The sequence below is a fragment of the Mastomys coucha genome, unplaced genomic scaffold (genome assembly GCF_008632895.1).
Source record: "Mastomys coucha isolate ucsf_1 unplaced genomic scaffold, UCSF_Mcou_1 pScaffold21, whole genome shotgun sequence".
Lineage (NCBI taxonomy): Eukaryota > Metazoa > Chordata > Mammalia > Rodentia > Muridae > Mastomys > Mastomys coucha.
Genome location: NW_022196904.1, coordinates 63,890,735 through 63,902,775, shown reverse-complemented (window position 1 = coordinate 63,902,775; position 12,041 = coordinate 63,890,735). Strand labels below are relative to the sequence as shown.

At 43.3% G+C, this 12,041-nt stretch overlaps 1 protein-coding gene and 1 long non-coding RNA gene across 7 annotated transcripts in view; one reads left to right on the top strand and one right to left on the bottom strand.

The window, feature by feature from the left end:
* Positions 1-12,041, bottom strand: part of Fam174b (family with sequence similarity 174 member B) — a 103,437-nt gene that overhangs the window by 24,575 nt on the left and 66,821 nt on the right. The window contains exon 3 of one of the 5 annotated variants that reach the window (XM_031386994.1): positions 10,316-10,355. The exons of the other annotated variants lie outside the window; for them this stretch is intronic. Coding sequence (XP_031242854.1) covers positions 10,340-10,355 — 16 coding nt within the window. The 3' untranslated portion in view covers positions 10,316-10,339. Of the gene's footprint in view, positions 1-10,315; positions 10,356-12,041 lie in introns of those variants that run through there. 5 annotated transcript variants of the gene reach the window in all.
* The window catches only part of LOC116102400, a 44,125-nt gene that overhangs the window by 5,264 nt on the left and 26,820 nt on the right, over positions 1-12,041 (top strand). The window lies entirely within an intron of this gene.

The window sequence follows — 12,041 nt, the reverse complement described above, 5'->3', positions numbered from 1 at the left end:
TTTGTCCTTGGGAACCTCCCCCTTTGTCTCCTTCAGCAGAAAATGCACTGGTTTTACTTCTCTGCATTTGGCTTGAACTCCTTTTTGGTCAGCACACTGGTGACGGCAACAGGGCTCACTGTGGGACCGTGTGTGTCCTGGGACAAGGCCAGCTGTATATCTCTATGCCCCAGTCATCTGTGCTCAAAGCCAGGCTACCTTTTTCCAAAGATCTTGATGCCTCTCTGGGTACCTGAGGCCAGCCATTAACCCTGGGGTTCAGTTTTGTTCAAAAAGAGAGATTCTTTCCCAACCCACCTCTCTGGCATTTCCAGAGCACCTCGGGGCCTTCTGCTTCTTGAGTGACACCCAAGCTAAGCAGCTAGAATTCCTGTCCAGCACTCTATCCCCCAGTGTGACCTCTGTGGAGGAATAGGCTTTGTGCACTCTCCTTCCCCCATGGCCCCCACAGGAATATATGGCTCTAGTGGATAACCCTAAAGAAATCCAGCCTGGCTTCCAGGTCTCCCACCAGCCAGGACAGGAGAGCAAAGTGAGAGACAAAGCAACCTGTAGTAAGTCCATCTTTATCTCAGCTTTTACAACAAGGGGCATGCCAGTATTTGAAAGTACGACCCAAAGAAGTCCTTTGTATGACTCTTCACCATATAGCTGAAGCCCTAGCCAAGAATGGATTAGCTTAGCTACTACCTACCTAACACCCACACTCAACATCCCTTCCTTCTCTTTAGGCATCAGAGGATTGGCTTCCTGAGTCTGAGCATTTTCTTTTCCTTTCCTGGTACTAAACCCCAACTAAATAGAGGTGGTGTAGTCCATTCAGCCTGACTTCTCCACTGTATGCACTTTTGCTCCACTAGGGGTCTGGAAGCCACCATAGGCTGGGTACAAGATGAACACTGGGGTCATAGATGTTCCCTGGACCTGGTCTCAGAAAGGCAGAGGCCCTTACAGGTCACAGTTGCCTAGGATATAAAGATTGTGATCTTTGGGCAGGGTGGGCTGCAGATGACTAAAAGCTCTAGTGAGCCATCATCTGAAGCCCTGTCAGCTTTTTCTTCTTGCACCATTTGTCCTGTGTCTTCAGTGTCAAGGCCCAGTGCAGCCCAGCTCCGACATCCTGAATGGGGACAAGGGCACACATTTGGTCCTTTCTATCTCCTAAGCATTGGCTCGGTGCTTCTAATGGATATATGGTACCAGTGATGTGAGCAAAACTGTGGCTCTGTCTGCCATACATGGTGCAGTCAGAAAAGCAGGCACAAAAGCAACAGCCTAAAGTATGTGGTATTCCCTCACGGTGTAGAACCAGGTCCAAGCCCATGCCTCTCTTCTTCCCTCATCAGCATAAACTGATAGCCACTTGAATCTATCCTCAAACTCAATGGGGAGAGAAAAATAATGTCCTTGGTTCAAATATGATGTCTAATGGTAGATTTTCCACTTCTGTGGCAAAATGCCTGAGAAAAATAGCTTAAAGGAAAAGAGGTTTAATTGGCTCATGGTTTCCGAGGCTTTGGTCCATAGTCACTTGGCCCCATCACTGTGGGCTTGTGTTGAGGCAGAATATTATGGCACACAATGTGTGTGGTAGACCAGAGTTGCTCGATAGAATAGTATCCCGGGCCATGTGCTCAATGACCTACCTACCCCCTTTCAACTCACCCTGCCATCCAAGTTCCCTTCACCTCTCACCAGCCCACCATCTTATGAGCCTCTCAGTGGAGTAACCCACTGAACCAGAACCCAAAGCCCATCAGTCAGTCACCATGCCTGCACATGGCTTTCGAGGGACACTTTAGATCCAAACCCTAACACACTACACCCTTCTGGCTTGCACTGATTTCTTTATAGATTCCTCTGTGGATTTTTTTTCTTGGATTCAAAGTGCTTGGGAACTATTTCTATAGAATTGATAGTACATGTTGCTTTTATATAAAGCATAATGGATGGTGGCTCCAACCTCATGTAGGCATCACTCCCCCACAATGTAAGTGGTGAGACACGCCACACTGTGAGAATCGGGGGAAGACTCAAGAGGCAGTGTCAGAGGTGTCCATTCCTTGGTACTGGCCCTCACCCAGGGTCCCCTGGAGGGTGTCAACCTCCCAAACTTTTCTCTTTGCCCTCCTCATCCAACTCCCATCCCAGATACAAGACCCATACCATTGGGTGACCTTTATAAGCCATGGCAACTGTTCTCTCGCTTAACCTAACTCACCCGAGGCTCAGGTAACCCTCTCCTCCCTTCTTCCCCATCCACCTGAACCAATCAACCATGACAAAGAGGACAAAGAAGACATGGAAAAGGTATAAATCCAGTAAGGATGCATGTTTTGGTCCAGTGTGGGTAGAAACTTCCAGAAGTGGCAATGCTACACACATTTTACTTCTGGCCTGAGGTTCCCTCAGAGACCCTTCCCACTGGGTGTGAGCCCAAAGTGGGAGGAGAGTTAGGTCCTTCCAAAGAGTTACATCCCATGTTGTGTCCAATTGGCAAACTTACCCCTTCCTTGTGCTTTCAACTGAAAACAGTCAAACTTACTTGTAGGCTAACTCTGAATGGAGTTTGGCCCCAGGGCAATTCTGGCCCTACGAGCAAGCACCCACCTTTCAGGATGCACAAAGATGCATCTTGGGCACAGCTCTGGCTTTGTGCTGAACACACCTTCTCCAGGGAGAGTCCTTGAGAAGTCCCTCATTTGACCACAAAGTTTGACTGCCAGGAGCTTGATTCGAACAAGCCTTGCTTTGGTTGGGCTCCTCTGTGAGGAATGAGGCTCAAATGTCCAGGAGAGAGTTGGACCCTTACAGGCTCTCTCCCCCTATTGGGCCTTTATCTCTGCCACATCGTGGCACTGTTTAGCACTGGTCAGGCCCTGGTCCACAGACTCTACCAGGTCTCCTTTCTTAAAAAGATAGACTGGTGCTCCCTAAGGGCCCAGGGAGCACTCCACACACTGCTGCCAGAGCATATCCAAGATGCACCCCTGTGTGGCTGGGCCAGGAGCTGCTTTCTACCTGCACCACACCCTGTACAGCGTATATCACCCATTCTCACACCCCAGCTCACTCCCGAGTTTTTTTCACGGAGCACATCTTCACATGTTGCTCTGTGTCTTAATTTGACCCACCCAAGCCAAGGTGTATTACTGACAGACAGAAGTCACACCGTTTTCCCAATAAACCCCTAACTCCTGTGCTAGTAGGCTCACCTAGCATTCATGTAACTTGTTTGGCTTTCTTGAAGGCACGGTCAGACGAGGTTCTGGATCACTCTCCACACATCTTAAATGAGTACTTCCACTCTGCCGCTGCATAACTAAGAGGAAAGGCTCGTTTAAGGGAAGAGATTAGCTTCTCACAACATTTCAAATGTGGAGCCAACTATTTATTCCTTCTGTATGTGTTTGGGGCCATGATACCTGCTTGGAGAATATGGTCACCGTATGGTGATCTTCAGGTTAGCCCTGATGTTTCACCAAGGGCTTATCAAGCCAAATCTAACTAAACTTCTCATGGAGCGCCCTATCTTTGGAGTTGGAAAGGATGGATATTTTCCCCTGGACTGCTATTCTAGATACAGAATCTTAACAGAAAAAATTCATCAACCTCTAACTCATAAGTAGCACTTGTAACGTTTGATGTGGTACACAGGATGCATCTGGAAAATACTAACCTCATTCTCCGCCCTTGGGGCTGGGATCATGCAGATTATCTCAAATTTGCCCCTATCCATCGCTTCCTTAAATGTTTGTAGGATGCAACTGGGTTGGTTAGAAGCCTAGATACACCAACCCTTACTAGCATGTGTTCCTTTGTGGCAGACCCCCAACCACAACCTCCAGACTTCTTGTCTAAATGTCTAGATGTCTTAACAAGTCATTGGTCATTCTCACCACACTTCGAACGACTGGCTTCTAGAAACACTCTTGAATACCAGCCTTCAGCCCAAAGGAAAATAAAATGTTAAAGGTCACCTCTTATCAGATTATTTATAAATTTCTCATGGCCATAAAAACAAATCTTTGTTGATGAACTAAAGCTTATCTCATTAGACCTGGATAGAAAGTAATTTGGGGAGAGAGCAAAGGCTAGAGTGCTGGCCAGTTGAAGCCTTTATGGTTTAAATCATATACTTTTGACAGTTATTTTTCATACTTTGGTAATCTTGAATTTTTAAAGTTTTGATAAATGCCATTTCTTGGTTAAATTTAAACAAGGGCCATCTTGGCTGATGTTATACACTGGAAACCAGGATTTAGCATCATGGCCCAAGAAGAGTCTTTTGGGAATACTATCAAGTCAGGCTGCTTATATTGAGTGTCAATAGTTAGACATGCTTTGAAATGTGCTAAATGCAATCAGTTCAGAGCCCTCTATCAATGGGTGAGAAATCTCTACTTTACCAACAAAACAAGGTACACAGCCCCTGTCTATGGTCACAGAAGAATGCCTACTTAGGGTAAAAGTGAGTTTGATAGCCATTCATATCTGCTTATGACTTAGAAAAGACAGAGACTTGAGTCCCTTGTGTACTGGTGTGATAGGCTCCCCGTATCTACACAAACATGTTCCAAGGTTCCCAGTGATGCCTGAAAATTGGAACAGTATCACACCTATGGTTAACTGTATATTTCTTATACATACAATAAACTCTAGCTTGAAATTGGGCACAGTAAGAGTTTAACAATGATTGTAACAATGTCAGTATCATTGGTCTGAGACCTCCAAGTATCATTTACATGAGAGTTACCTGAACTCAAGCAATAAGCCTCCATAATAGCTTATTATAATGACTGTGGATCTGAAGAACAGGACACAGCTCTAAGGGACTACTAGTAGGAGGGACAAAGTGGTGATTGACAGCCTAGATGACATAGAGGACAACACAAATTTTCTTTAGACTAGTCAGAACTGCACATAATAAACTTCATAAATTGCTCATTTCCTAATTTAGGATTGCCAGTTGATGTCAATGAATGGAGCACATGGAAAGTCAAATCATAAACCAAGGGGAACCAGAATGGTGTTACTTCACTTGAACACTTGAAGGGGCAAAACAACCCTACTTGTATTAAGCTGTCACATAACTTGACTGCTACACCCATATCGTATGTCAGTGGTTGTTTATTGGGGTGACATTTTGGAAATCTGTATTTTTATAAGGACACAGGAAACTACTTTTCAGAGTGACTTTTTTTTAAGAGATGTAAGCTTGGGGAATATCTGGCTCTGGCTAGCAGAAAAAGCACAAGTATAGTCCTTGTTTGCACTCTTATACTAGGTTTGGAGGGTTTTGATAAAAATTTTAAATGTAGATTCTTTGTACTCATGAGACACATGGTGCCACAGCAATATATGTATATTGATTGAAATTGAACTGCATCCACTTCAAACTTATATCAGACCAGGTATGGGAGCAAATGTCTAGAATGGGGTGTCACAGCATATCCATGGCCAACTGGTCAGTCCTCAGGGAAGTTCCAGACCAGTTGAGGCCGCACAGAAAGACCGTCTTCAAAAATAAAAAGAAGTAACTGCCTTCACAGTATATTTTTAATTGATGATATGTATACTCCCCAAAAGGGATATTTTTGTCTCTTATTTCTAAATAATGAATTATTCCACAATCCCACTGACGACATGCTGCTCAAAGAAAGTTTTTAATCCTGACGTTGCTGAAATACTTGTTCATTTGCCCTCTCAACATTGTTCTTGAGGCACCAGAGACCTCTAGATTTCTATTATTATCATTATTATCATTATTATTATTATTATTATTATTATTATTGAATATTTTCTTTATTTACATTTCAGAAGTTATCCTCCCCTCCTGGAAACCCCCTAGCCTACCCTTCTCCCCCTCCCCCTGCATCTATGAGAGTGTTCCTTCACCCACACACACACTCCCGCCTCCCCACCCTCAATTCCCCTACACTGGGGCATCTATCAAGCCTTCATAGGTCCAAGGACCTCTCCTCCCATTGATGCCTGACATGGCTGTCCTCTGCTACATATGCAGCTGGAGCTGTGTTTACTCCTTGGTTGGTGGTTTAGTCCCTGGGAGCTCTCGGGGGTCTGGTTAGTTGATATTGTTGTTCTTCCTATGGGGTTGCAAACCCCTTCAGCTCCTTTAGTCCTTTCTCTAACTCCTCCATTGGGGACCCTGAGCTCAGTTCAATGGTTGGCTGCAAGCATCTGCTTCTGTATATTTGTAAGGGTCTGGCAGGGCCTCTTAGGAGACAGCTATATCAGGCTCCTTTCAGCAAGCATTTTTTGGTATCCACAACAGTGTCAGGTTTTGGTGACTGTATATGGGATGAATCCCCAGGTGGGACAGTCTCTGAATGGTCTCTTCAGTCTCTGTTCTACAATTTGTCTCCATATTTGCTCCCATGAGTATTTTGTTCCCCTTTTTAAGAAGGACCGAAGCACCCACACTTTGGTCTTCCTTCTTCTTAAGCTTAATGTGGTCTGTGAATTGTATCTTGGTTAATTGGAACTTTTGGGCTAATATCCACTTATCAGTGAGTGCATACCATGTGCGTTCTTTTGTGATTGGGTTACCTTACTCAGGATGATATTTTCTAGTTCTATTCATTTGCCTAAGAATTTCATGAATTCATCATTTTTAATAGCTGAGTAGTACCCCATTGTGTACCACATTTTCTGTATTTCTCCTGTTGAAGGATATCTGGGTTCTTTCCAGCTCCTGGCTATTATAAATAAGGCTGCTATGAACATAGTGGAGAATGTGTCCTTGTTATATGTTGGAGAATCTTTTGGGTATATGCCCATGAGTGGTATAGCTGGGTCCTCAGGTAATATACTATGTCCAATTTTTTGAAGAACCACCAGACTGATTTCCAGAGTGGCTGTTCCAGCTTGCAATCCCACCAACAATGGAATGTTCCTCTTCCTCCACATCCATGCCAGCATCTGCAGTCACCAAAGTTTTTGATCTTAGCCATTCTAACTGGTGTGAGGTGGAATCTCTGGGTTGTTTTGATTTGCCTTTCCCTGCTAACTAAGGATGTTGGACATTCCTTTAGGTGCTTCCCAGCCATTTGGTATTCCTCAGTTGAAAATTCTTTGTTTAGCTCTATACCCCATTTTTAGTAGGGTTATTTGGACTCTGGAGTCTAACTTCTTGAGTTCTTTTCTCATAAAATTGCAAAGCTTCTGTATGTCAATGTACACTGTCAATAGAACAAAACAGCAACCAACAGATTGGGAAAAGATCTTTACCAACCCTCCATCTGATAGAGGACTAAACTCTGTTCCTCGGCACGAGCAGCAGGCAGGAATACTTGATTTGGGAGGGGATGGCTATTTTTGGTTGTCAATTTGACTTAACTAAAACCCAAGCAGCTAGGTACACCTGTGAGAGGTTTTTGTTTTTTCTTAATTAAAACACTTGAAGTGTGAAGACCCACTTTTAATACAGACCTTTTGAGATGTGAAGATCCACCTTTGATCTGGGCCACACCTTCTGGTGGTAGCCTATATAAAGTACAGGGAAGCTTTTGTCTTTTCCTGTTTGCTCTTGCCCCCTCACTGATAAGTCCATTCGCTGCTATTAGACTGGCATTAGAGCCTACTTCTTTGGCATTCTGGCCTCTACTAAAGACCAGCTGAGACATCCAGCCTAATGGACTGAACAGTGACTGGAAAGGTCTTCAGATTTTTCAAATGGGGATCTCAAAGGGAGGAAGTGAACTCATGGTCCTGTTTTCTGCCTCTGTTGTGCATCAGTGGTCCAATATAGAGGCTGCCTTGGCTTCTTATTTTCTCTATCTATCTCTGATAGAGAACAAAAGCAAGAAAGACCAAAATAATGAGAAGGAACTGTGGCAGCTGTCACTGGGTCCTGAAGATGCTCAGAGCACCCCTGAGCTGTTCAAGCCAATGCACAGGATCCCCATGCTTTGCTTTAAAGGTAATTGCTTTTGAATCCTTGAGATGTTTGACCAACTCCATCCCCCATGGTTTTTTTTTTTCAATCCCTTTAAATGTCTCAAGTTAATGCCTGCAGCAGATAGGAAATATCTCCTAGATGAGAGGCCCTGTGGCAAGGACTTGGAAAAATTGCACAAGGGTTCATTTCTAGTGGTTTCCTATCAAGGCTCCAGAAGTACAATCCCTACCTATGTATGCTTTTCTCTGCCCCCAACTCTTACAACCCCTTTCTTCATATGATTACAGTTGAGCCTTCTGCTCAAGCACCATGCAGTAAGAGCACTATGGACTGACCATAGTCAGCTACCATTTGCTCACTGAGCTCAGAAAGGTAGGGAAATGTTCCTGAAATACAGGTCCTCCTATCTACCTGACACTGCAAAGTGGCAGCGTGCAAACTTCTCAATCTTAACTCGAATATATATATACATATATATATATATATATATATATATGTATATATATGTGTGTGTGTGTATACATATGTATATACATCTAGAGCCTCTAAAGTGCGGAATTTCCAGGTTCAACCCAACAACCAAAGAAGGATTTGAGGAAACAAGACCATATAACTTATTTTGAAGTTCTATAAGAGAAAAAAAGAAGTGTTAGATATCTGTAGACTATGGTTATGCACTGAGATGCTACAAGTTGCCTGGAAGGCAGGATTAATGGATTATAACTGAGCATGGGGGCTCACATCTGTAATCACAGAACTCAGATGGCAGAGGCAGGAGGCAGCCTAAGTTATAAAGACTGCAAGGAAGGAAGGAAGGAAGGAAGGAAGGAAGGAAGGAAGGAAGGAAGGAAGGAAAAATAAATGAAGAAAAAGAGGTGGGATGAGGGAGAGAAGTGGAGAAGTGGGAGAGAGAATCAGGAATAAGAATATGGTCAGATACAAAGTGAACATATCAAAATCTCCAGATTCAGTATTTATATATATATATATATATATATATATATGTATATATATATGTATATATATACATATATATATATATGCATTTCTATAAATTCAACCTTCTCAGTCTGCAAAATATTATTGTATGTATATGATTTCAGGCCTGACCACTTGGTATTGATTGGATACCAACTGGGGGTCCCTTCCCTCGGGGAAAATATTTCTCCCAATCTCATCATTCGTTAGTTGCCTATAGCTCTTTGTCTAGGGTTGAAGCCATTATATCTGTTGGTATTATCCTTGCTTTGGTCTTGTTCAGGCAGCTATGTTGGTGAGTGTAGCTTCTTTAACATTTCTAGGAGACACAACCTCACAGCAAACTCCATGATCTTCTGGCCCTTAGTCTTTCTGTCCCCTCTTCCATGAGGATGCCCAAGTGTTGGGTGTACAGCTGTGCTGCAGTTTGGTGAGTTGAGACTAGGCACTAGTTTTGTTTGTTTCTGTTGCCGTGATAAAATACCCTAACAAAAGAAATGGGAGAAAGGGCTTATTTTGGCTCAGAGTTTGAGGGTAAAGTCCATCACAGTAGGAAGTTCTTGACAGCCAGTCAGGAAGCAGAGAGCAATGGAAGCTAGGGCTCAGTTGGCCTCCTCCTTTTATGCAGTCTAGGACCCAAGCCAAGACCTTTTGGGGAGATTTTACCACTTAATCAAAACAACCTTCCTCAGGCCTGCCCACAGGCTAACCTAATCTGAATTTTCCCTCCTAGATGATTTTTAGATACTGTGAACTGAAAACCCACAGTAGATGTTAGTCTTGAAGTGTTTCCCTGCCTTGTTCTCTAACGGTTTCAAGAGTTTCAAAAGTGAGAATACTTTATAGCTAATAATTATATATTCACTGTTGACCAGGCAAAGTGGGATGAAGAGAAGGAATGCATTCCTTCTAGAGAACTTGGCCCAGAGGAGCAGACTTGTCTGACAGCTCCAGCTAAGTTTCAGCACCATCTAAGAATTCCTTTTATGAAAGTGTTGGTTCTGGAGACTCATCATACCATGTTTGACAGTTAATCACTCAGCTGTGGAAAGTTTCTCCACCCTATCCATTCCTCTGCTCTCTCATCTGGGTCTCTCACTAGCATGTCCCCTCTATCCATCTCCTGTGATGGTGGGATACAGCCATGGTCAAAGGGTGCCAGGGGGGATATAAAAGAGCAAACCTTTGGGAAGCTATAAATAATAGACTTATGATACTCCATCATTCAGTAGAACATTTCTGTGGTCTGGGAAGAGCCTCAGCTAGGAAAACACATGTGTTACAATCTTAAGTAAATAATGAAAGACAAAAACTTATCAACAGCATGGTATCAATTTTTGTAAACTATCAAATACAAATAGATGCACACATAGGAAAAAAAATGCAGACGTTCTGTCAAGATATATAGGATGGCTGGCTCTCTCCAAAAGAATAATGGGATTATTTTTCATGTTCTCTGCAAAAGAAAAAAAAACATACATTATTTCCTCCTTAAATGTTAGAGGGGGGAAAAAGTTAAAATCTTTGCCATAAGAGAAAGCAGCAACACAGGGAAAGCCTACTGTAGACAGAGATGACCTCAGTGAGCTAGGAGAGGACAAAGCTGTCCTCAACTTGGTTTGGTGGGAAGGAAGATGGTTAGTTGAGAAGAAGGGCCATGTCCATCAGCAGGAAGTGGTTATGCACAGGGAATAAGCTAAAGAGCCAGCAGGAAGGAGGGCCATGAGAAAAGTCACAACAAATACTGAAATCCTAAGAGCCTCAGGGGTTAAACCACAGTCCATGAGATACAGCAAAGCTTGACAGTGACTGCCTTCTCTACAGCCTCTCTGATTCCTGAATTCAATGTTCACCCAGAGAAATCTTTACAACCCCTGCCAGCCAGTACTTTGGATCTTAATGGCCATATAACATTGCCCTTCACACACATCTGCCTGAGAGCTTGGTGGCCCAGCAAACACAACTATAGCCAACAAAACCATTTCCCCAATCATCCTGATCCAGAAAAAGTGGGTGTCCCTACAAATCTGTGGGTCTTTTTTTTTTCACTTATCTATTTTCCCATTGTAAAGATAGATGTTTGGAAAAGGTTCCATTCGCTTGGATTATGCACAGGTTACTTGTTCCAAGAAGGTGATATATATCAAATACTTAGCAATGCTCAGGTGTCCACACTACATTCTGGAACATAGGAGCCATAAGAAATATGGGAGGGTAGGGGGAGAGCAGTGACAGCTGTGATAGCCTATACAGATGTGACCCTTCAGGGAATTCAGTCTGGTACAAGCACACCTCACTCGCAGATTTTCAATATTCCCTCCACATCCCTTTTCCTTGCTGTGAACTACAGAGACCTCTGCTGACTCAAGAATGAACATATTTCCTTCCCTGCCCTTGAAAAGTTGGAAAAAGGTACTTTTGGACATTATGCCAGGCATGTTTACCTTATGGCGTTGGGAAATTGACTTTCTAAAAATGTTGCCATTGGAAATAACACCCTAGAACTCAGGTGCTAGGAGCCCTCCAGGCCACCAAGTCTCCTCTGAGTTGCTTTTTGACTCCTAGATATTCTAGCAAAGCCCATCTCCTTGAAAATCTGAATATATCCACACACCTTTGCTTTTTACTTTTGTATCTTAAAGCAAATCACACCTGCCATTCTTGGATACAAGTCACAAAAAGCCATGTGACTTGAGCTGCTGTTCTAAAGGATGCCTCCACTCCTTCAAGAAACATCAGCCCCCAACGAGGAGTCCTTTTCATGAAGTCTTCCAGCCAGTGAGGAGTTGACCTGCTCAGAAAAGCAACCAAGATACTGGGTTTTCTCTCACCACCACTTTGTCCTGTCCAAAGGCTGCCCAAACCAAACTCCCTCACATCTTGAGCTATTGAAGGGGAGAGCAGCCTGGGAAGGCAAAGAGTTGGAGACATGATGAATGACCCAGGCTCTTATTCCTCTTCCTTCTGTATATATACAACAGGCATGGCTTCTTCCCATCTGTACATCCCAGAAATCCTCAGAGATCTTGGGCTGAAGGCAGTCCTGTGCATGTTATTCACACTTTTATAGATAACTGCCCAAAGGATGGTCTTTTCAGGTACCTTTGAAAAGGGCCTACTGAAAAGAAAAAAAAAAAAAAAA